Source organism: Gallus gallus, chromosome 7, assembly GCF_016699485.2.
Source record: "Gallus gallus isolate bGalGal1 chromosome 7, bGalGal1.mat.broiler.GRCg7b, whole genome shotgun sequence".
Lineage (NCBI taxonomy): Eukaryota > Metazoa > Chordata > Aves > Galliformes > Phasianidae > Gallus > Gallus gallus.
The window spans coordinates 14,459,224-14,485,932 of record NC_052538.1 but is presented as its reverse complement, the minus strand read 5'-3'; the positions used below and the strand labels follow the sequence as shown (position 1 = coordinate 14,485,932).

Genomic DNA, 26,709 nt, shown 5'->3' with positions numbered 1-26,709 from the left:
CCAAATTCTCACTTGCTATGTTTTATTTACCAAAAAAAGAAATCTTTTTGTTCAGCAGTTACTAGCAACTTCCAACACTTTGTATTTCAAAGTACTCAGTTTCAGAGCTGAAACATGAAGTGTAACAGGCAACATTAGGTTTGTCATTAAAAACAAATCAGAGCAGTTATTTTAAAAAAACCTTATACATGTTAAACTTAAGTTAATTCTACAGCTAAAGGAACATAAATCACAGGGAAGCACTCCATATTTTGACTTCACTGTTGAGAAAAAAATCAGTTCTGAAATTTGACAGACAAATGTTAAGAAAAGGGGAGGAGATACTTCCATGTGATCACTTGCAAAGAAAACATACTGTTTTCAGTTTAGACTATAAGAATGTAAGACATTGTTCTGGAAGAAAAGTAACTGGTCTGGTGTAACTACAGTACAGGGAACTAGAGGTAAGGCTCATGTAGCAGGAAAAAACACTGGCAATTCAGAAGTGAGCAATTTATGCCAGACACTGAATGGCATACTGAAGAGAGAAGTCTGTTTCTATTTTAGTTTGAGTGTCCCCACAGTATAAACCACTGCAAAATAACTTCCTTTTCTAATACAACCATAGCTGTGATTTTTCCTTCTTAAAACACTCAACTGAAACATTTTTTTTGGATTTATCAATGGCCTGCACTCTCAAAATCCTTCTGCTCCAAACAGAGGCACACATACAGACAGACATACAGATTAGGGATCACCCTGACACCCAGATTAGATAATCAGCAGCTTATTACACTAAAAAGTCGGGTTTGCAAGCGATACAGAAATCATATAAATAAATTCACAACAAAATTTAAATGTATAGAGCTTTTTCACTTCTATTTCTTTGGGAGAAAGTTTGCTAACAGAAAAAATGCCATATTCTGGCAGCAGGTTTGTTGGAGTCAGAAATCCTTAACACCAATCTGCAAAGTATAGAAAGATTAGTATCATGCTTTACAGTCACAGGCTTAAGAATAAGCCTGTTAACAGGGACACGTTGTCCAGGAGGTTCTGCACAACTAAATTCTAAGCACTATTTTAAGTAAAACAGGAAGGAATTAGTCATCCAAATAAATTAATATGCTTACGCTGTGCTTCCACACCCTCCCACAAACTACAGAAAGAAGGCTTTGTGGATGGATCGATGGATGGATGTGGGTGCTATGAATGTGCTCCAAATGAGTTGAAGACATCCCAAGGATAATAGCCTGAATATCACATGGTGCAATATTGCCCCTACCGCATCCAGATGAAACAGGAAAATACCAAGGAGTATCTGACAAGCATTCCAGGTACTAGTAGTGATGAAATGAAAAAGAAGATTCTGTGAAATTATTTATATGATTGGATTGTGGGCAGCCAGTTCCAAAAGTTCAGGTAAAATACAAGAAATATTCTGTCAAGTAAATCACATGCCATGTCTTTACAAACTGCTTAGAAAATAGGCAGAAGATATTGTATTCCCTGTTTTCTGTGTTTAATGAAAATGCGCTTTATGTAAATAAAAGTCTTTGGAACTAACACTGAGAAACTTATGTGAAATGTTATACGTGATATAAAAGGAACTCCAACTAAAACTCAAGTCCCTTTTTGATATTAAGATTCATGCATCCATAAAAAAAAAACAAAAGCTGTAACATGTTTAAGTGGTAGAAATCACTGCACAATCATATGTAAATGCTATCCTGGACAATATCAAGCTGCATAACTGTCTTTCTATATTTAACGTATAGTGTTAGAAATGGAGGCTAATTTCTGTGGAAGAACAGAGAGCCAGCTATACCACAGGCAATGGATTCAACCTGGAAAACAACTGTCCCTTCACAGCTGCTCTCTGAGAAAAGTTTGATCTTACCAGCTGAAAATCCACTGCAGGAAAGTAAGGAAAGAAGTCCAGAAAAATCTTGAGAAGTACTGGTAGCACACTCTTAACCTGATACTAAGAAGGAGAGCTTTACGCATTCGGTTCTCGATGAAAGAGTATCTACCACTGGTAAGTACACGTTGTGAAGACTTGAAAAACCAGGACCCACAATTCTGCTACTGAGGTGGCAAAGTTGTAATTCTGATTCACTGGAGAGTTCCTGAGATCACTGGTATGAATCAGATTTTTGAAAGAAGAGGTAAGAGATTCTTCCAGATGTCATGATTTGTGTTTGCAATGGCACACTTAAGACAAACAGCGATGGACTTGTCCAAGTTACCTAGGCAAAAATGTATCTAGATGTGTCTAGTAGAAGGATAAGACACCTCCAGGCTTGTAATACAGACAATTCAGATTAGTATTAAAATGCAATTCTCAGCAATTAAGTTAATGGATAATTTAAACAGTTCAGCAGTGTAACAACTGAATTTATGAAGTCCTGAAGTCCTTAAATTGAACTTGGATATTTCTCTAAATAACATGTTCTAGTTCAATTGCAGTTACTGGACTTAACACCACACAGTTGCATACTAGAGAAAAATTTCTTTTAAAGAAGGAATTAAAAGAATTAAGGAGATTAAGACTCGGTGATTCCTTTGGTCCTCAGAATCTTCCAAACCCAGTGGATATGAGTTTGATTCTGATTTTGTTTATAGCAAGAGAATGAGGTTAGACCATACATAGCTTACAAAATCCTTGACTTCCAAACTTCCTGGTAGCAAGTTCACTTTGATCTGTGTAACAGGAAGATTGTTCTCATTATTTTCAGTTAATTAGTAGATGTCCCTTCAGACTTTATTTCACTCTGGGAACAAATTGTTCTCCGTCACAATGGCACAACAACGTTCCTTGAGCATTCAGCAGCAAGGACAAAGAGGAAAAAAGGGAGAAAAATTGTTAGTGGTTCTTCAAGCAGTCCTCCACTGTCTCTCTACACTGTTACTGATGTCACACTCACACCTATGTAATGCCTGAAATCTTGAATTTGCAAAACAATGTCTACTGACCCTAGAACTCTAACAGCAGACAATAAACTACAATTTCATTCAACAGATGGTCTAGAAAATAATATATGAGTAAAAGAACTTCAGTTTCAGACGAGATAGTGTATTTGCAATAGGTCATCAGTTTCTTACAGATTAACACACCTCATCAAGAGTTGCTATCATGGTGAATTTTACGATACAACATTTCTAACTACACATTTTGTGACCATTAGGGACACTAAAAATTGCTATTTTTTCACCCAAGTTCAGTGTGTGCTCTCTTTATCTTGTACACAGGTACCTCACCCAATCTTTCCAAATCCCTGACATTTTTCCAGCAGTGCCTTTGCCACAGAGAGATCAGTGGTGTACAAATGAGGCATATCCTCTTTCAGAGGGGCTGGATCAGTTCCCTTCCGTGCAGTATGCAGCTGTCAGTCTTGAGAACGAAAACCTCTGGTGCAGAAGGGATCAGACTGAGAACACCTGAACTGGCTGCTAATTGGCAACCAGCAGAAGGAACACACTCTTGCTCTCCACTCTTTAGTTATTCAATTAATTCATGACAAATACAGTCATTTGCATTTCTATCTTAGCTATTTATAGCAGCTAAAGTAACTTTGGTAAGTTGCATCAACAATGCAAAGGGAAGACCTGGAGCAACCTGAGTAGCGTGCTCACAATCAAAGTAACTCCAGGTTTTCAAATGAGGAGAGAAGTAAAAATAGTAGAATTGGGTTTTATTTGCCCAAATCTTCCACTCACACAATATAACATATTTCCAGAGCAAAATTTTAAAAAGGGAAAAATAAAAGTCTGTCATTCCGTAATCTACTAAGAATTTAAGCAAAAAGAGATGCAAGTTATGATTATAAACATTTCTTTGCCAGGGTAGATGCCCAGCATAATTAAGTGCAAGAGACAGGAGCTTTACTAAAATCTATATTTTCCTTCTGCCATTGGAATCTCGACATAAAATGTGACTGAAATCTATAGCCTTAACTTCAAATAGGTTTGTAAATTTCAGAGTGATGCTTGGTCTTCAATAAATTAACAGTCCTCCAAGTGTACTTGTACATAAAAGACCACTATGCAGGCAAACCTAAACTAGCAATCAAAGAACTCCACAAAGCTTTTCATTCTTTCAGTGAAGGCAGCTAGAATTTTTACTTGAAAAAAAAAAAAAGTTAAATCATCTGATAAAATTATTATTTAGAAAGCCATTCTTAATGGCTTTTGAATGCTGTTCAATTTAATAACATGCCTATTAGGCATAAAATGGACTTTTAAAGATAAAAGACCAGTACATTAAATTTTGTTTCTAAACACAGACAAAAAGGTGAAGTACATCATATTTATTCAAATACTAATCTCTTGCTATTCAAATACAAAGCAACACAAAATACTTTAAAAGGTTCATTATTTTCTAGTTTTTCCTCAGTCTGCTTTGCTACTGGGTATCTTGATACAGTTTAGAGCAGCAGGATGTTTCTGCCTCTGAGTAACTGATGGTGAACAATGTGAAACACTGTAAGTAATAAACACTGCCTATTTGCAAGGAACATTTTCTAGAATTTAAGAATTTATGAAGCATTTAGATCAATAGCTTTTCCACCCAAATATTAATGAGTAAATATTCCTTTACAAATCATAACTAGGTTACAGGCAATTCATAAAGAGTTGCTAGATTATTACTTTATTAATTTGGATTTTAAGCTTCACTGATTATCCTGTTCAAAAAACATTTCCCACAAAATGATACCAACCGCATAGATACCATGCAGTAACAATGGTTTCAGCACAGAAGTCTGCCATGTAATAGAGAAAACAATGTCAACCAAAATATTTTACCCCATCCAAGCAATATTAGGTAATCTCTACAACAAGGTGTTTTCACTTGTTTCTCCTGAGGAAGGGGGAAATAAACAGGGGCAAAAATCTTCCTTGCAAAGAGAAATACTTGCTAGGAAGGAGAAATCATTAAAATGAGCAAATGCTAGCAAATGATAAACAAAATGAACAAGCAACAAAAATATTTTTAATTGCTTCTGCCAAATCTTGTTTCTGTCAATAGTTCTTAACAAAAAAAAAATCTGGTGTTATAAGTTTCAGATAAACATTCCTGTTAACCATATCCATAACAACAACAACAACAACAAAAAAGACCAGAATGCCTTCATGATGATTTAATCCTAAACAAATAAGTTTCTGGTGTTTCAGCTTTGGCATTTCTGAAGCCTGTGCCCTGCTTACTAGCCACAGCGACTGAGAAGCTTGTACCTTATTTTCAGCAGTCTGGGTACACAGGTGCCAAGTGCTACTTATGTTTCTTTAAAAAAATAAATAAATAAATAAAAAGAGGCCATTACAGTGACTGCTTAATACAATAGGGATCATTACCATCCAGAACCTTACCAGAGACACCTGGCTCCAGCCTCGATGTTCACAAATTTGGCCACAATACACTAATCGCAATTCCTAACAATGAACTTCAGTTCTTTCCAACCAGTCTGCGTTTTCTTGATGAAGTGATTTCTGTGACTCTTTATCCAGATGTGCCACTCTAAAGCCTGGAAATCTTCCTCACCTCTTTATTTTCTCCACAGTCTACTTCAGTCTGTTCTGCTGATACAAAGTAAAGGACTCCTTTTCTACTGACTCCCAGGACCAGGGTTTCATTCTACCTATTATGAAACAAAATAACTCAGGATGCCATCATCGCAAACACTCTGTGCTGAGTAAGAAGTTGAATGCTCATACGCAAAAACTTAAAATTCAGGTTGAGCAAAAAGAAAATTTTAGGAACACCCTTCATGAATTTAATCTAAAGAAAGGAAATGGAGGTCCCTGAGTGAAATTCACAAGTTTCCAGCTGATAAATTTTGAATTCTGAATCATGTTGTTAATGAATGCTTGAAGAGAGCAGAAGGGAAACAATAGTACCATTATCCTGCATTGAATCCTTTGACAGACAACCACATAGGCTGCTAATTTCTACATATTGTTTTTTTATTTATTTTTAAAAGAGCAGGGAAGAGCTCCTACATAGGTTCCTAGCCCAAGAAAAGGTTCTAACCAGCACACAAGGGACCTGTTCTCTGTCTCTTCCTCTAGCTCAGTAAGAATACAAATAGCATCCAACTGAACAACTCTAACACAAGGGAAAAACAAAGCAAAACAACACACGAACAGAAAACACAAAGAACTCAGAACCCCCTGCACATATAAACAGCTGTTCACATCCAATCCTTCAAGAACAGGACTTCAAGCTCATGTACTGATCAGAGCATAGGTCTCATACGCTGTTCAGAGATAGTGCAGAAACTACTATGTGACATTACAAAATGCATCACACTAAGAATTCTCATCTAGTCAGAAGTTTGACATTTTCATATTGCTTAGCAAGAAATGTTTGCCCATCAAGCTTTCACAGTCATTCCTTTTCACTCACCTACGAATTTGAAAAGCATCGGATCTTAATTTGAAAAAGCACTAAAACACTGATCACTGATTTGAAGGTCTGCACTGATCACGCACAAAAAAGCTCTACTCAGGGTAGGCCCAAGAGCTACCCTAGGCTAATGAATTTAGTCTTTAATCTGCCCAGCTGCTGGTGTCAATACAAAAGCAACCTTCTTATATCCTCACAGATCAAAAAGTACTCTGCTTTTCTCCCATCAGAAAAGAAAACAGGAAGAAAAAAACCTACATCAAAGGAAAGTGATTCGGTTCATTTTCTCTTGAAAGACATCTCATAAGCACTGCTCAGAATCCAGCAAAACAAAGCATATAGGAAAAAAGCACAGCTTCTTGGCTGAACATTCTGGATGAGACTTCCAGAACATCTCAACTCCTGCCTGGCTCTCTAGCTTATCGGCAGGGAACAACACACCGAAACTCCAGCTCCAGCAGTAGGCTTCAACAGGGCTGCCACAGTGTCAGTTTACTCTGCTCTCTTGGCAGGACTCACTAATGACCTTCACTGAAAAAGGCAAATTCAAGATTTCCACACAGGGCTTGCCTAGTCTCAAGTCACAAAGTCAAGTCATCAACATGGAATTGCTTACAACTTTAAACCACTTCCCCATTTATTTTTTCCTTTTAGCTTACGGTATCCTCTTTTCCAGGATCTTCTTGTAAGTAAACTTGCAGTAGTGAAGCTGCTATCCCCAGAACACTCAAACAATAAAAGACCTTATGCATTAACATTTATGTCTTCTGAAGGATCTTCTAAAGGAGAAGAAATTGAAGTAACAGTGCCATGTGAAAATCGTCAATCTGAAACAGAAATGTTCTCTTGAAGCTGTAGAGTTCCCTACCAGGAAGCTCTGTCCAGTTTAACTAGCATTCTGGATCTTGCTTCTCACAAATCAATGTGAAATGACAGAATCACAGAATGGCCTGGGTTGGAAGAGACCTCAAAGGTCATGAATCTCCAACCTCCCTGCCAGGCAGGGCCACCAACCTCCCCATTTGCTAGACAGGAAGGGAAATACACAGCAATAAAGACGCTTGGAAAAAGATGCAAGATCTCTGGAGCTGAAAGTACCTCACATGCAACAAAGTCTTGGAACAAAGAACTAGCCAGCTTGAAATGTGACAAGCATATATTTATAGCTATAAAAAGCATGTACAAAAGAATCCCACAAAGAATAAAAGGACAAGGAAAGGCATTCTAGCTAAAGTACTTAAAGAAATAAAGCAAGTTCTGTATGTCATGGTAGTGATATGTCACACATCATTTTCCAAATGTTTGTAATGATGTTTTCTGCCTGGTAGCCCCTTTAAACACATACTGGAGAATAGTAAGCAAATTTATTCAGAAGTCCTAAAATGACAGCAACCGTATATTTATTCAAAGGTCCTAAAATGACAGCAACCATCTTTTTTCAAGTGGTATAAAAAACAAGCTGTCAGTTTGCATCTACTTCATGACTACAGGATGCTCCAAAAAACATGACATTGAAAAAGGGGCTTTGTTGAATTGATATTCTGCTACCTTCCAAGAGACTTTTAGCAGCAGTCTCCAGAGATTCCACTTCCACCTCCACGATGATGGAATAATCCAAAACTGCTACAGGTTGATCTTAGCAGGTTGATCTCCAGCTTCTTCCCCAAAAAAGGTATATTGGTAGATGATCAGGATTTTTCCCTCAGTACTTAGAGATGAAACTCATTAGTTCTAGAGCCCACTGGGTCTTCCACACAAAACACAGTTAGATTTTGCCCAAAGCTGACACAACATGGCAAGAAAAAAGAAAATTATATCATAAAAGTTGCTCATTGCAGGATCAAGTCAAAATTACAGAAACTCTTATTAAAAGCAGCACAGTTTAAAGTTTCCTAATATACAACAGAGATTAATGTAAGCTGGGTAAAGTAATCCAAGTGAAGCCTAACACAGTACAATATTAATCACCTTCATTTTTCACTATGAGTAGCTGCTATTAAGGGAACAATTTTTAATCTGGCAGAGCCAGAACGTTCTCCCATGATTCAGCCTCACCTCTGTGCTGAAGAAGATAACAGAATAGATCCTGCTGGAAGCTATGCTATGGTACATGGAAGAGAAAGAGGTGATATGAGACAATCATCATGGCTTCACTAAGGGCAAGTCCTGCCTGATCAGCCTAGTGGCTTTCAACAATGGCATAACTGCATCAAAAAGAAGAGTCATTTATGCCATTGTTCTGGATTACAGTAAGGCCTTAGACACAGGCTCCCACAACATCCTTCTCTCCAAATTGAAAATCTATAGATTTGATCAGTTGAACTGTTTGATGGATGTAGAACCGGTTGCAAGACTGTACTCAGAGAGTGATGGTCAGTAGCTCAATGCCCCTATGGAGGTTGGTGATGAATGGTGTCCCTTGGGAGTACCTCCATCAGTGACATCAACAGTGGGATCAAGTGCACCCTCAGCAAGTTGCAGATGACACAAAGCTGTGTGGTGCAGATCAGACAACTTACGGATGGGATGCCTAGATAGGGTCTAGCAGTGGGCCTAGAAAAACCTCATGATATTCAACAAAGCCATTTAGGTCACAGCAATCATCACAATCAATACAAGTTGAGGTATGAAAAAATTGAGCACAACCCTGCTGAAAAGGACTTGGGATTACTGACAGATGGGAAGCTGGACATGAACCAGCAATGCACCCTCATAGCCCAGAAAGCCAATCCTATCCAGGACAGCATCACAAGAAACGTGGCCAGCAGGTGGAAGGAGGTGACCCCGCTTCTCTACTCTGTACTGCTGAGAGCTCACCTGGAGTACTGTGTCCAGGTCTGGAGTCCTCAGTAAGGAACGACATGGACCTGTTAGAGGGAGTGCAGAGGAGGGCCACAGAAACAATCCAAGGAATGACAACTCCCCTGTGAGGACAGTTGAGAGAGCTGGGGCTGTTCAGCATAGAGAAGAGAAGGCTCTGGGAAGACCTGAGAGCAGTCTTTCACTATCTAAAGGGAGACTAAAAAAAGGTAACAGACTCTTTAGCAGGGTCTGTGGTGGCAGGACAGGGAAGGTTTAGACTGGATATAAAGAAAAAGTTTTTTGTGCTAAGGGTAGTGAGGCATTGGCACAGGTTGCCCACAGAAGTGGTGCATGCCCTGTACCTGGAGACACTAAAGGTCAGGCTGGACAGGGCTCTGAGCAACCTGATCTAGCTGCAGGTGTCCCTGCTCATCGCAGGGGAATTAAACTAGATAACCTTTTAGGGTCCCTTCCAATTCAAATTATCATATGATTTTAAGAATGAAATACAAGTTAAAAAACAGCTACCTAATCAATTTACAAATTACAGGTATTACAGACAGCTTTTAAAAAAAAAGAGTATTTACTAACAACTTACAGTGACTCCTAAAAGTTTCCAGATAGACTCTGTAACACATTCTACAGTTGCATTCTAGAATGACTCTCCTGGATGTTTAGGGTGCCTCATAGACACGTGTCAAGTGCACTTTGTCTTTGATCACTGAATAAACACAGAGAGTAAGATATCATCAGGGGATAGTAATTTTCCATGTCACAGTAGAAGTTCATTGCAAAGTGATTTAAAAATTCTATGTGAATCTTAAGAAGGTGACAATCAGTTTAATATTTTTATGTTACAAATGACAAAAATATGCTTAGGAATATTATATGAACTACAGAACCGCTCCAAAATGCTAACTGAAACGTGAATAGCCACTGGGGACAATTTTCCTTTATTAGGGTCTCCCCAGATTCCCCCCCACCTGCTTTTATTGTTGGTGTCGTCCGCTGTTTTTTTGTGTGTGTATGTTTTTCTTTCTTGTAGGTGGGGGTGGGGGGAAGAGAGGTTATCTCCAAAGAACACCTTAGCAGAAGCTATCAGCTATGACAGAACACCAAAATTCTGGCACTGAACCAGAAATTGACCATTACCATAAAAAGAACCGCTAAATGAGAAACCATGTGCTCAGTATAAAACTAATTTCATGCTTTCAAAAGCACACAGTGGCTTCTAGCAAGATAGTGGCCCTGGGACTTGCAAAGACAGATTGGCTAATACAAATGGTGTGTGCTCCTGATGCAGTCTGCTTAGCCAAGCTTTACATGTACTGGCAGTAAATGGAAATTCTCGAATCTTCTGTCAAACAAATACACACTTATCTATAACTTTAGAGCTGAAAGCTATAAAACAGCTGCCTCATAAATATATTTAGCAGGAAAATGCATGAGCTGTCCTAGTTCCTTGTAAAAAAAAAACCAACAAAAAACACAGCAGTCTTTACACAGAAAGCAAAGACATTTTTAGCAAGCAAGAAAAACATTTCACTAAGTATATTTTAGCTTCTTCCCTTCTTTTATTAAAATGCTTACTATCAGAAGAGCCAACTAAAGTCATAGCAGGTCTCACAACTCAACATATTAGCAGAACAATCGTGCTTAATGAGTTTAATTTTTTGAGTGTTCTGCTATAGATAAATTCTCAAACTTTTTTTTTTGTAAACAGGTACAAAGTTCATTTAGTTTTCAATAATGCTTCTTTCGAGCTTAAAGATTTACTACTACAACTTCACAGACTACCTTGAACACAGTGTCTGTTCCCTTAAATAAAACTTACTGCACTAAATCTCAAATTTAACTGATTGGGGAGAAGCGACAGTAATTTTATACCCTTCTCAAAGCAAGCTGTCAGTGCAAATGAATTATCGGATGCTATCCTGGGCATGACAGGTCATAACTTTTAATATTAACAATGACAGACATAGACAACATGTCAAATCCAGTATACAATTTATTTCCTTCTTCACTTTCATAGCTTATCTGAAGAATCCAACAGCTCTTGTGCTTTGCATTTAATTATAACTATAATTTGAGATTTAACAAGGCAATAAGCAAGCTCTTGCAAGGGGTATTTAGTCACACTGTTAATTAGTTTCTCCCTATAACAATAATACAGCACCACTAGCATGTTTCAAAAACACTTAAAACACATAGGAAGTCACCTAGTGAAAAGATGTCCTTTGCAAGCAGCAAGCAAGGAATGGGAGCTTGCCACACATTTAGAGTTACTCTGAATACTGAAATAAGAAGAGATTTATGTATGACATACATTGTCATTTTTCTTAACATTTCCACTGGAGTAACTAAAATACAAATGACATGCACACAGAAATATGCCGAACATGTAAGCATTCACTACTAATATCGTATCACAAAGCAATTGAAGTTTAATTAAAAAAAATAGTCATACTCACCTCTACTGGGAAGTCCACTCCACATTATGGCAGTAGTATTTAATGAGCTCAAGTGGAACTAAGTGACATAAACAAAACTTCCAGTATGTGACCAATATGATCTATAGTGCTACAGAGCTTTGGCTCCAGCCCTGCTCCTCTGTCACAGCGCACTGGCACACCAGTGCAGCTCCAAACCTTCCCAGATGCTGCCTTATAGCATTGCTCATTGAAAATCCTTCACACGCTGGCAACATTTTAGGGAAGGACAAGCACACTCTGAGTCATTTGTAAAGAAAGCAAAGCAATTTCAGTTCTGTATCTTCATGCGGACGGAAACACAGAGCACTGTCAAAGTAGAAGTCTGAGGTGAATTTATGCTGAGAAACAGGCAACCTAAGCAGTCATTATCAATGCATGAAATCAGCCAGTGATCAAATTCAAACAAACCATAAAAAGGGTATGATTATGAAACGCTCCACAGATCCAGCTCCAAACCACACAGAACGAAGAATCATTTATCTAGCCTGTGTAAATGTTAAAAATAGCTCTGTCTCTTCTACAATGAGCACGAGACAGAGAAGAAGCTGTAGCCTGTATTGTAGTGGTTTACTACTGGGAAAAATCCGGCAATAAAAATTAATGATTCCTTACAGCTTTTCTAAATAAGATTAATTTACAATTATGCAGATGAACAAATAAGTACTCTTTAACCACATAACTGACAAAGCCTATTAGATTTATACAAATACGGTATCTGCTAAAGAGAAGCATAAATATCTAGAGGAATTTCAGGATACCGACCCATCTGTACAGACTGCCAGATTAAGTATTTGTCCCCCTCAAAAAAAAAAAAAAAGCTACTAAAAGCATGACATTACACAACCAATGCCTTTGCCTTTCAAAAACAATAATAATTTTTCATTACTTACTATGAAAATTCTCCATGGCTTATTAAATTCATGCTCTTCCTACTCCCACAGAGCCTTCCCACAGTGTAAATCCTTTTGTCTTTTCAGGTACTTCATATGTTTTCTTTCCCAAAAAAGGTAAGAGGGCATGTGCCACTGTGCACACTCACACCCTCAGAGACTTGAAATACACAGTGTAATAAGAATCAGATGTAATCATGAATCAAGTTTACAAAGAAATAGAAGGATAGGGGGATTTTTATTATAATACCTGTACAGTTATCTAAACATACTACTGTGTCATGAGACGGCTATGAAAGAAATTTTGGCTGGCTCTGTTCCCAGATGAGGATACATACTATACAGAATATCTGACTTACTTTTGAAAGATCAAAACAGTAAAAAAGAAGTTATTATTTCATTCAATCACTATTGGAAAGACACACTGAATAAAACTGATAAATCTGCACTTAGACAAACCACAGCAGGTGACCAGCTGTATTCTTTGTTTTGAACTCTACAGCATCGGATTACTGGACATTTTGAAGATTGGCTCTTTACCACAACACAACTGCTGCCCAAAAGAGATTATAAACTGTCAGCAAAGGAATTCTACAGAGATTTTTGATAGTTACACACACTCACGTGCCAGGGGCTAGCGCAACAAGTGGCAATGGTTGTAACCAATCCCATTTTGAAACCCTTCCCCCCTCCACCTACAGCAAATCCCCCTGTAAGCATTTTTTTCCACCAGACTAGTCACATACCAAACTTCCTTACAAGTGCCATTCACGTACTCACTGCCTCCAAGAGGAGGATGTGGGGACTACAGGTGGATAATTGTTCTGATACCCATCATTAACTTCAAAAAAAGCATGTTCTTTTTTTTCCTTAATTTTATATCATCACTTAAAATAGAAGAGCCCACTTCAATGAAACAATAACAAAATTCCCCACTATTTTCTTTAAGACTACCAATGACAGTCTGACTTTTTTTTTTAATCTTTACCTGTACTTTCACAATACAACTACTGAAACAGAGAGCAAAATATTACGGATACAGTTTGTACCTACTAGCAAACAAGACCATTTTTAACATCAGCTCTGTCCCTTGATATTCACTCATCATCAATATTTTGTAGAGTATCAAGCATAAAAACAACCTGAATTCCCCTAATTTCAGAGCAACTAATTACAACTAGCCATAAGAAAAATAGCAGCCATTCTACATAAATGTGTTTCATGTTGCAAGAAGAATGTTAACTTAATAGCACATATTTCCTACGTAAATTGTGAGAGATATTCAAGTGACAGAAATAACGTGGATCAGTATACCAAATGCAGCCTTGTTCAGAAGAACACTGAAAGAAGTCAATTTACATTGCAGTGAGAAGTGAAATAGTATGTTTCTCAACAGCTCACTAATCCAAGTTACATTACAAGTGTATAACCACTTTCAGAGGAAGGTAATAATTTTCTTGTGAGACTTTAATCTTTGGCTCTACCAAAGAGACAGATTTTGCCCAGAGGAGGGCAGCAAAGAGGCAGTGCAACTCCCTCTCTCCCAGGGACAGAAGAACGCTCCCTGACATCACTTCACTTTGTGACTCCACAGCAGCAGCTTTCCATGGCTTCCCAAGAGGGCTGTAGGCAGCAGAGAGAGAAGGCAGAACAAGAGCTGGCCTTACACAAGTCTAGAAAAGGTTTGAGCACAACACAACGAATAAACCCACAGTGCTTTCCCATTACCCTCCGTAGACTTGCACACTACTTCCATAGCTACATATGCAGGAGTTAAAGATACAGCTCACCAAATTTTTCAAGGTACTGTTGGTTGCTGCTTAGCATTCCTCTGAGTACCCACTAGAGTGAGTAATTAACGTATTCTGTAATAAAACTTAGATTATCCTTGTTTGCTTTTTTTTTTCTTCCAGAAAAACGTCAGATACAGGCAGACAAGGTATTTCAGGGTCCAGTTCAAGAAGCTTAAGGCAAGCAAGGATTCTGCTCACTCTTGAGCTAGCACAAAGCAGTTCAGATGGCAACTAAGCTACACGGCAGAAAGTAAGCCTGGGTCCAGCTCAGGATTCAAACGTACATACAAAGCTGTCCATTTAGGATCTGGTTCTGCTGACAATCAGAAAAACAGGGAAAAACTCCACTGAAGTAAGAGTAATGTAACAGACCATCACTTAACACATGGTTTCTGATTCTCATCATTGATCCTGTGAAGTTGCACTGAACTCATGCCCTGTAAAGGTGATTTCCTTCACTGTTCTGTAAGAGTCTTCCTCACACACATTTACTAGGGTAAGCATATGCATGTGCATATAAAGTATACCTTAAATATTCTCAGAACCATTTCCTGAAGTTTACCAGTAGTCTTTATTTTTTTTTTTTCCCCCTAAGTTGGATAATTAGAACATCAATTATTAGTTTAAATGAGACCTTGAAGAAGGCTCTCGTCGTTTGGCACAGCTGAAGGCACTTCGTACCTCAAGACATTTATTTTGGGAACCCAGTGTGCAAGTTACCTATCTAGGCCATAGATCCTGTAAAGCATGTGCATCCAACCTGCTAGATTTATGTTTTTGTTGCCCTCTTTCAACATTTTAATTTAAAAAAGTAAAAAAAATATATGTTCTGTTACTTAAACTACATGGTATATTTTATCTGCAACCCAAGACAGTTCCTCTTCGCTCAAAGCCACTCAGGCAAGCCAAAAGGTTTGACACCATTCAGAGAGCTTTAGCTGTAAGCCTCACTGCCTCCATTGCCTTGAAAGGATGCCCAGACTTCCCACATAATGCGGCATCACACAAGATGGCAAAGCAGTGCTGCTCTCTGTTGCCAAAAGTGGGAAAAAAATACAATAAAAACCTGACTTCTTCATACTGCCTTGCTCTCCTCCAGCGCCCAGACGGGCCCAGGACACCGATCGAGCGTGGATGGGAGCGTGTGAAGCAAAACCGGTGTTCTCCAAGGGCCACCTTGAGACGAACAGAACGACGCCGTTCAAAATCCCGCCGCAGCACACATTAACAACCAGCTCATGATTGCTCGGCCCGCCGGCTCCACGGCCCGGCTGAAAGGCAGCGGCAGCACGCATTGCTGTGGAGCACGGCGCAGGCTGCAGCCCCACCTGCTGGGCGCGGGCACCGCTGCACGCCCCCGGCCCGTGCCCTCGGCGGCCGGCTGCTGGTGAGAGGCGAGCGGCCTGCAGTCAGCACAAAGCGCCTTACAGGCAGATCAGGCTTCTCTCCAAACAGCCAGCTTCTAACTCCAAGCTTAAGAAAGGGAGCCGTCAGATAAGTGCATCAAATCACCAAGGCCTTCTCTTTCAGTAAATTCATTTCTAGATTCAATCAATTTTGCAATTTGTGCAAGATAGAGAAAAGCAGCTTTTGATCTTTGCCTCAATCGTTTCAATTTTAAATTGCTGTGGAAAGACTGACATGCAGATAGAGCACAACTAGCAAAACTGTGTGTAAACTCCAGTAGTGGTGGATATCTTTTGAAATTCTATGACAAATTTGCCCTCAAGAATTAGCTTTTAAGTTATGAAATATTTTAAGTCCAAAGAGATAAATCCCATCATCTGCATACTGTAGAGCATTATTGCTGAGAACTGGGATTCCAGGTCCCTAGTCAGAAGGAATTTTTCATGAAGGACCATTACATAACTTACTCGAAGTTATGAGCAACAATTTGAGGTTATATACGTAAAACACATGGGAGGCTAAAAATAAAAAGGATGCATTATAACATCCTGAAGCCACTTGTCACAGAGGGGATCCTCAAAGGAGAAGGAATGTGAAAGTACGCCTAATGACTCCTTTGTGTCCATCTGCCTTTGGAAGGAAGCCCAGCGACAGCCAGTGAGGCTGGAGATGGTGCCTGGATGGATCAGTTCCGTTGCACAGGCTCAGAACAGACAGGTCTGTAATCTTGGTCTCTGTATACTGAACATGTATTTACAGGAATGCATATTCCCAATCACCTTTTTAACAAGAATATTATTTATTCTACATTCATGTTATGAAGACAAAGGAAAAACCCCACCATAGATTAGCAGGAACCTTTGTAAAAAGCTGCATCACCAACTGGTTCAGCAGAAGGGGATATAGCTGTAACAGTGAAGCATGAGAAGGGCTATTTGCTTTCTTTGCACGTGGAATCAAGTCTGTTCATTGGTGAGGTGAGATGAACAGAATTGTTCTCTTACCATCTGCACAATTAATTGTTTACAGTGTTAGCCAAAGAAATGGGAAAGGCAGACTCCTATTACAAAGGATAACAGCACTCCAGAGGACATGGATTAAAACTGAGCCTGGATAACATCAATTTATAAGAAAATTAATTTCTACTTATTTTTGAAAGGTGTTCTTTGAGAATGACATTTTGGTAAATGCTGTTCCTCTAGTGTCTCTTAAGCATTACATTAAGCTGTCTGTGCAATACATTTTTTCTTTAAATGATTATGACACTAACATCCTTCAGCTATAAAAAAAAAGCATCCCTATTTCAACATGCACTGGGTAGACTAGCGTAAGGTACTAAGTAGCATGTGGTCTAATACAGAGATAAATGAACAAAGCATACTGCTAAAAAAACCACAGGAGTTTTAACTCCTGTGCCATATGGCAGCCCCAAGGTGTGTGTTGCACCAAACTTACAATTCATTGCAGTATTTTCATATTTATTTGTCTCAGAATCAGAAGTACTATTTGCTCTACCTCTATTAATGTGAGATGTAAACGATGCTCTTTAAGATCAACCTCAGCCCCTCCGCATGCTGCAGAATTTATAACAAAATAAACGTTGGTTAACAAAGTAAACGGAAGGGGAAAAAATGTATCTACTTCAACTATGAGTAACAGAAGCATCCTTAAAGAGCTCTAAGAAATTTTCTTCAGTGTTTTTGGAACATCACAGGAAAAGGATAATCCTGCAGCAAAATCCTTATACACTGAACATCAAAGCAATATACCATCTGGCATACCAGGACCCATTATGAAAAGGGAAGAAGAGTCACAATATCCTTTCCTTTACAACTGTAGAAGTTCAAGTTATTCGATGAGTTCAACTTCCTACATGCTTAGAGAAGTAGGGAAATAATACATTTTTTCTTATAATACCAACTTAGCCAACTTAAAGATAAAAGAAAACAGTTTCCATGTTTGTTTTTTGTGTGTGTAATCTACTCTGCAACTTTTCATATTGTTTGGGCAAAATACACTTAATACAAATGAAGGACTTCTGTTTTGTCCAGTTAATAAAAAGTATTGTTTCAAATTACTTTTCACTTGAATTAAGAGTAATTAAAACTCAGACCAGTAAAAGCAGAAAAGATTAAAAGACCGGGTTGTTAAAAGTCACAGCTCTACTTTCCTACCAGTGTATTTCTTACAAGTTTCTCCTGCACATAAAGCATCCTCTGGAACCTTGTTGTTTGGGAGAAACGTGAATGACAAATGCATCTCTACTACGTAAGGCCCAACCCAGTCATTAATCATGCACTGACATAATACTGTTTCAATAAGATCAGCTTCGTGGGAGAAGAAATACACCAATAATTCTCAATACGATGAACTATTAATTGCTACTTTTAATCTATATTATGTTTAATGGTAATGCTGGATGGGGAAGGTAGAGCTTTAAAGCTTCCTTAAAATTCTTGACCAAAATGCAACATCTCTTACTGATCATGTACCTGTACTTGTACTTGGAAACAAGGTGCCAGGAGCTGTACTTGTAGGGAGCTTTCCATTATTTAGCTGCTTCACTCTTTTCAGGTGAGACTTGCCATTGTAATGAACTTGAGCTTGTGCTGCAGAGTTCAGCTGTATATTGCACACTTCGCAGAAGGAAAACAGTATCTTCTTTTTTTCTTTGCCTAGTTGATAGTCCTGTCTGTCATTTTTCAACCCTTTTTCTTCAGAACTCCGTAGAACAGCTGGCTGATTCATAATCCCATCTTCAAAGACACGGTCAGGACTTAATGGACGCTTCATACCTACAAACCAAAAAGAAAAGTTTTATCAAAGTCAGCTAGTAATGCTTAATATCAAATCAGTATTTTTGTTCTCAAAATGCAGTAAAACAAACCACCAATTCCAATACATAAGGCTCCACATTGTAGAAGCAACTCTTCATGGAGAAATTCATGCATGTGTGACACGCTTCAGAGGCAAGAACTAAGTAGCTGGGTCCACGCCCAGTGACAACTTGCAACTCAGCAGAACTCTGTTCTGCAAGCTGTTCTAAAGCAGATTCATTATTACAGCCCCAGTAGAGGTTAAGTTCTTCATATAGAATCACTACGGTTGGAAAAGATCTCAAAAATCATCTAGCCCAATCGTCTACATACCACCAGTATTGTCCATTGAACCATATCCCTGGGTACCACATATACATATTTCTTACACATCTCCAGGAACAGTGACTCCACCACCTCACTGGGCATACCATTCCAGTGCCTGACCAATCTTTCTAAGAAGTTTTTCCTAATGTCCAATCTGAACCTCCCCTTCAAGTGTAACTTGAAGCCAATCTCTCTCATCCTATCATTAGATACCAGGAGAAGAGGCCATCTCCTACTTCGCCACAGCCTCCTTTCAGGTCATAGCAGAGAGCAGTAAGATCTCCCCTGAACCTCCTCTTCTCCAGACTGAACAATTCCAGCTCCCTCAGCTGCTCTTCATAAGACTTGTTCTCCAGACCTTTTACCATCTTCATTGCCCTTCTCTGGACACACTGCAAATACATTTCCTCTATCTCATTACAAACTGGTTCCAGAGCTTCTGACTTTCCTGTGCCCATAAGTATTTATTGCTGCCCCAAGTACAATTATTCAACCAATGATTTTCTTTCATTATTATTTAGAAGACAGTAAAATGTTTGAATGAGACTAATGAACACTTTCCACCGTTATTTGCACCCAGAACTTCATCCCCTCATACAGGCATTAAGACACCTACGATAGATCAATCTGTGTAAGTGTCTATAACTGACTCTCAACTCCTTTACTACTACAACTATTATACAGAGAAATGCCAACTCAGAGTTCATGTTGTGGGAACTAAGCAAATGCATAGCAAATAGCAGTCCCTGGACAAAAACTCAGGAGTCTGAAACATGCATTTGTCCCCAGAGAATAAATCTTCATCACTACATTGAACAAAGAACCTGTTCTTTGTTTTGTTCCAAGGTAGAAATCAAAAATATACATAAATTTATAGATGTGTGAGTCTATAGGTACACAAGTGGTTTGTTTAATGTTATTTTAAAGGATTGTTTATATGATGAAGGGATGGAGAACTTTGTCGCATTCCTTACTCTAGCCCATGCTTAAAATGCAAACTCCTCCCCAAGCATGAGTCATTCTTCCAGTATTTTAAGTCAGAGTTTGTAGTCACATATCCATTTCACACAGCTCCCAGTTGTGTCATCAAATAAACAAAAAAATACAAGCAGTACATTCATTAAGACATACATCAAATATTAAAACTAAAAAACATGATTGCAGGTTCCAGGTACCTAATTGCTTTTTAAAACACATAGGAGTGGATCCTGAAAACCTAGGCTGTCACACTAAATCATTTAAGCATAAGTATCATATTTCAAGGCAAGCAACCAAGATCCTCCACTCTGCTGAGCTTAGATGACATTTTCATCTGAAAATTTAATCTGCTCAGAGCTTTGGTATTTGTTACTTTTCAATGCATTTTTAAACCATAAATAACTTCCCCCTGTGCCCTTTGTTTTCTGATTTCTATTATTTTATTTTTACACTGCTGCTCTGCTTTTTATTCCCTAAAGTAAGAGGCTGGGGGAAAATATAAATAAATTATATTATGCTGTTTTTTAAGTTCTACTAACATAAGAAAAAAGATTTAATAATGAAACAGGTAAAAAAAAAACTAAGCTTGTCAGAGATTTAATAACTGCGTTGGCAGAAAGCAAGTAGTGATTCAATATGTAATTCAATAATTATCTTAGTTATTCAGTAAACTTTAAGCTCTTTATGAAACTCCATTAGTGTGGATGCATTTAAAAGTGGCAGAGGCTCATATCTGCACTGGAAAGTGACAGAGATCTGAGGGATGGATGCTCAGTGCAGACAGTGGGAGTGGAGTGCCTCCAGCAGCACTGCAGTATGACAAGGGAGCACTTTGGGAAACAGCAGCATGGCACTGAGTTAGGCTGCTGTCACTAGAACATGGGATGCATACAGTCCTGACCTGCACAGTTCAGTTTAATTTCACCCCAAACAGTAAAGCCTTTCAGTTGGCAAAGTCTAAGACTGCTATGCAAGGTGCACCAAAGCAAAGTGAGTGGGGAAAATGAGAAGAGTTCCTCAAAAGTGTATTTCCAAGGTGGCCCAGACTATTTTTTCATGTAGACACACCCAGAAAGAGCAAAAGCGTAGCAAGGACTTGAACACAGCATCTACACCCTAATGCAACATCCCAGCAAGGAAATCCATCTTCACACAAAACAAAAAGAGAACTAAAAAATACATAAACAGAACAGTTTTAAAGTCACTTTTAGTACAAAGCACCATCTTGGCTACATTAATAAAGAACAATTGAGAAGTACATAAAGCAATATCTTGTTACTACTTAAGAATTAAAAATCACAAGCTGAAATTTTAAAATAATTGACTGTTTAAAGTTGTCTAAATTTAAAAAATGACTTGGTTGTAGGAAGCATTAACCTCCCCACAGCTGCAGGGAACAGCATTCACAGAGCACTTCAGAACCATTACCTGCACCAAGCATCTCCAGCTTGGCTACAGGAGCACACGTAGCTCCATGCTCTGGTGGGTCCAAGGCCGGAGAGGACCTGTACATGCAGCCAGGGACCAGAGCCAACCAGCCCTCAGAAGTCTGTTCCTATGCAGAAGTCCCAGCCTTCCTCTTCCTGGAATGTGACACCTGAACATTTGGTACAGAAAAGCACTTCAAATAAGGTGTGACATAATCAGGGGCAAAGCCATGCTCCTGCCTGCTGTGATGAGCCGAGAGGACTCCATGCGTGCCCTGAATGAGCACACAGGTGGCTTCTAGGACTAGCTGGGGAACTGCACCACCTCTAGAAACTGATGCAGGCATCTTCCCAACCTGTCCTGCAGCTAAGAATGGTTCAACACGCCAAATATGCAGGCACAGTCACAAAACACCTTCCTTTCCTCTCTTAAATCACTCTCAGAGAGAACTGCTCAACTCTCGGCCATTTCTGTAGGCCCTGTGAAGTACTTGACATCTTTAAAATGCCGTTTGTAAAGGTACTTCAATACCAGCAGCCTTGCCCAGTCTCTTCTAAAGTGAAAAAGATGGTGGCAAATATCCACTAAGACTTTACAGCAGAAGCACCTTTCGTACAATAATGTATCTTCTACCATAACTGACCAGTTTCTGCAGTGTATATATCTGTCCAAAAACAACCACCCCACACACTGAAAAGACGAAGAAGATTATTATCTAAAAGGTCCTGTCTGTCTTCAAGTTCTATCTCCTTTCTTCTTTAAAGTTTTGGTTGGAAAAACACCTTTAAAAATCTCTGCTGAAATGTCCTGGCTCTAAAATACAAGTACAGTTGGCACTGAGTCAGCATAAGAATCTCAACATGAATGCAGATGCATGTCCGAGGAGACAGATTTCTAAAGAAGGGTTACCTGAATGCTTTGCACTTCTATTAAAGAAACTTGTACAAGAACTTATACAAAACCAACCTCATAAACACAACTTGGTGTTCTTCCTAACCTCTACATTTGCCAGATACTTGCATAAATTCAAATGAGTAGGAAGTTTTTCTTTCCCCTTTCCCATTAAGAAAAAGCAGCCTTTCACTACAGAGATTCGGAGAGTTCTGGATAGTATTTATTCTCACTCACCAAGAGTCAGATAGGAAATGGGGCCATTTAGCTCCTTGGGCTTTTGCACAGCTTAGCAACATTATCATGTAACAAAGGCAGCTACTTGAGACTACAGTCAGTGAGCTGAGAATTGAGAAGTTACATGATCGTTGTACTCTACAAAATCAAAAAAGTCCATTTAGAGTAATTGTTGTTATCTATGACATTTTCAAGTACTTAGAATTGGGTTTATGACTAAATAAAAAATACAAATTAATGAAATGTGAGAATCAGTGGGAATTATCATATGGGCAAAATACAACAATAGATCAGTACATCTGTGATAGTCTGGTCAAATTTACCAGTTGCTTATGTTCATGCTTGATTCTAAATAAATATTTACTTGAAAATAAGAGTTTTATAGAAAACATTTTATGGATCCTTAATGAATGCGTGATTTTTTTCAAACAAAATGATTGAGTCCATAATTAAAAGATGTATTTATACACATTTACATACAGCGTCTCCTAATCAATTTTATGAGAGCTAATCCTAAATTTAGCTCAGCTATAAACAGTAATTTAAATGAGTAAAACTTTTCTATAATGCAAATATGCTTTCCCTACTACGTGCAAAATACTGACAATCTACATAGGTTGCTCCATAAGTAATGCTTCCTATTCATTTCTATGGCAAGTAGAACAGATACAAAGAACACAATAACACTGATAGAGCAAATTCTCGGCTACTAAACAGTATTTTTCAGTATAGTCACCACTATCAGCTATGCATTTTTGAAAGCGATGAACAGAAGCTTGCATGCTGTGCTCATAAAAATCTGCACGGCTGTCCGGAACATGGCTTGCCTTTCATCTCACTGTCACCACTGCTGAAATGCACCACCCATCACCTCACTTCCACTATGTGGTCTCCATAAATGTTCAGCAAGAGTTGATGAATGTCAGTGGGTGCCAATTTTTTCACATGGAGGAATTCAGTGACACACCTTTGCTTCATACACATTTCCATGTCAGATGCCATTTTGTCAGACCACTGCCATCTGTCACATGGCAACAGAGTTTAATGGAATACTGTTGAGAAGATTCAGCCTCTACTGCCATATCTCCAACATTCACCTCTGCTGTCATGGGCCAACAAAATGAAATAGGAGGCATTACTTTCAGAGCAGCACCTGTACATGTGTAATCTTCACTTAAAAGACAAAAATTATTGTTCCAAATACATAACAAACCGAACCTGCACAAGCTCTATAACTCGGGCACCAATATAAAAAAAACTGAGCTTTTAAATCCGAACCATGTTCAGCCCTCATGCCCCTTTCCTCAAAAATAGTAACAACACAATTGCATACAGGACTGTCATTCCACAGAGCTATTTTGTTTTTATCTTTCAACAGACCAACACTTCTGGCACCTTTCCTAGACAAATCTGATCACAGGGATTGAATCCTAAAAAACAATTGAATTCACCTTTGTTCAGTTATTATTACAAGTCCTGCAAATTGCCTCAGCTCCGTATTGACATTGTCCTCCTTTTGCCTGAATCTGGGTCTTAAATTCTCTGCTCTGTGTAAGGCAACGGTAGAGCTTCATTTTAAAAGCAGCTGTCTATAGTTGAAAAGTCAACATATATTTTAAACTTTATTATTTAGCGTATAACCCATTAATGCTTTCATTTAAGACTAACAGGTGTAATTTGTTTCCCACTTTTGTCTAACCTGGATACAGCCTACTATTTATTAAGTCTCAGCAGCAGTCAATAGATGCCAACCACAAATTAAAATACTCCATCAGAGAGCACAATACCATGAATCACCCTGAAGTGACTCACACGTTGCAAAGATAGTGCCATATAATTGTAGCTGTATTTACTCAATTACTTAGAGAACTAGACCCAATTAAAAATTGAAAAGTGAGGACTTGAAAAGAAGAAAAAAAGCAGGGCACAAAGAACATCTGTGTTAGAAAACAGCCGATCGATCCAGAAAATCTAGGCTCATAAAGGAAGCATATGACATATTCATCTCTCGCATGTATTTGTAATTCTGCTCCTTTCTCTTACAGAACCAAGTGTTTGGGTTCCCTCCAACTCAGGATATTCTATGACATTAAGTTCTTCTATTTCAAACCAGATATACTCCATTTTACTCTGATCAAAGTCATACTCATACTGCTTCCTCACATAACAGCTTTTAGATATTTGACTCAGTTGTTACCAGACTAAACACTTCTCCCCATCATGCTTCATCCTGCATACAGAGCAGATCTGTCCAAATAGATTCTGCAAGCAATACCACAGCAAGAATAAATTAGTGATTTATGACACCACATTAAAATTCTTAGTTGTCATGAGATACCCTGTTTAGATTTCTGAAACCACATCTTCTCAGCCTCTTTCTGCTGGGAGAGAAATCTAAGCATGGATGTTCTTTATACTTGAAGCCCAAGGCAATTAGCCTTTCAATTTAGTTAATTTACTTTTAAGCAGAGTTGTGCTTTCAGAGGAACTACAAAGAAGTATTATATATAGCATACCGCTGTAGGTGAGAATGTGCAAGTCTTTACTCAAAGGAAATAAGCTTTTGGATATCCTAATGAATTAGTGATGGTTACACGAAGCATTCTTTTCTTAAGCACTGGTCTAAACTTCTGCAATGCCCATTCCTAATTAGTTCATACTTCAAAGAACCACTGCTGAAAATATGATTAGAATACCAGCCCTGCATGGATCTCTGCCAGGTAAGCAAAATAGAAAACTTAGTTTAACCACTCACATAGAGCAAAGAATTTTCTTCGTTAGCCTTTGGAAACAGTCAAATGAGTTATGGAAGAAATATAAAAAAAATAATTGGCTTTCTACATTGCAACATTTTCAAAAAGGTTCATTGAGACAAGGGAGGAGAAAAAAAATAAATAGAAGTGAGAATCAAGACAGCCTTGTGCTGTACACTTCGTAGGTACCTTGTATGAGGAAAAGCTATGTATGCAGACAGAAGAGCCAAGTCTCTATGCCTAAGCTGGGGTCTCACGCTGTAGCAGAGTTCCTCAATGCTGCCATAAAACACTCAAAACAAACAAATAATAAAAAGCTCAACCTGTTCAAATATATCTGGAGCACTGTCTAAAAGGAACTCACTAGAACGGCTTCAGAGAAGTCTTATGACCTTTCTTAGATTTTTTAGACAGTATTTCCCAAACACAGATAAACTATGAAGAGGCATATGGTTTGCACCATCTGGGCAACAAGTTCTATTGGGATACTGTGGCGAACAGCATATGCATAGAGCCTTGTGCTCAGTATCCTACAGTGTTAAAAAAGCACTAGAGACTATTTTGAAGCCAACCTTGAAAAATCTCCCATATGTTGAAGGGACCAGTTTCCTTTCTGAAAGCGTGTTCCTCTTTCTTTTGGTACAAATCAAAACAGAGAACTGCCATGTTTAATCTTTGTCGTGTTCTGAAATTCCTCAAGGAGGCATCACATTCTGCAGTGTCCCCACCTGTCAAGCTATTTACTATCTCAACTTCTGTGACTCACCAACTCGTCTTTACTTCTTTCACCTGCTCACAAAGCACATGATGTTTCATTTCAAAGCTACAGTAAAAACTGGATGGTTCAGAAGAGTTAATACATTTTTATTCCTTGCATCACTTAAAGAATAACCCATAAATCATGCACATCAAACAAACACAGTAAAATATGGCTTTAGCCAGCAAGTTTTTTGAAACTGGTTTATCAGTGGCAATAAGAAGTCAGTTTGCTATTCCTGTACAAGCGAAGTTTTGAATGGTGTAGCATGACAAATGGCTGACAGCCTCTACACTAACACATTTCAGAATATTTAACATTTGAACAAGATTCTCTTTAAACTACGAAAACAGATGGTTGTTTCTCAACACAAACATTAGCTGTTCAGTACAAGGTAATTCATAAAATGGAAAATGTTCAAGTAGCTAGTATTTTCCTTTGTTCTACCAGCCTCAAAATTGTCCACTTCAGGGAAACCTAAAATTAGACGACTGGACTGAGAGCTCAGCTGAACTGGAGTAAATAAAATCACTCTGGATTTAGATTATCCTAGACTGACTGCATTTGCATCTGCCCATGACTATAGCATCTTCTAATTACAAGTCTTCCTTTTTAGCCCCCTTACTTAGTGATCTCTGTCTTTCTTGACATTAACAAGAATAGATTTACACATTTTATTTGCCAAAGAGATGCATCCCGCCCTGAAATGATATCTCTCACTGCTGCCAAGAAGGCTAATCAAGTCTGGAGTCTAGG

General features: G+C 38.5%; 1 protein-coding gene across 10 annotated transcripts in view; it reads right to left on the bottom strand.

Moving 5' to 3' along the window:
- Nucleotides 1–26,709, bottom strand: part of ZNF385B (zinc finger protein 385B) — a 152,049-nt gene that overhangs the window by 103,584 nt on the left and 21,756 nt on the right. For 6 of the 10 annotated variants that reach the window (XM_040703716.2, XM_040703717.2, XM_046943900.1 and 3 more), the window contains one exon: nucleotides 18,259–18,561. In XM_040703716.2, coding sequence (XP_040559650.1) covers nucleotides 18,259–18,559 — 301 coding nt within the window. In that variant the 5' untranslated portion in view covers nucleotides 18,560–18,561. Of the gene's footprint in view, nucleotides 1–11,655; nucleotides 11,875–12,566; nucleotides 13,298–18,258; nucleotides 18,562–26,709 lie in introns of those variants that run through there. The other 4 variants (XM_004942694.4, XM_046943903.1, XM_004942693.5 and 1 more) reach the window with 2 other exon arrangements.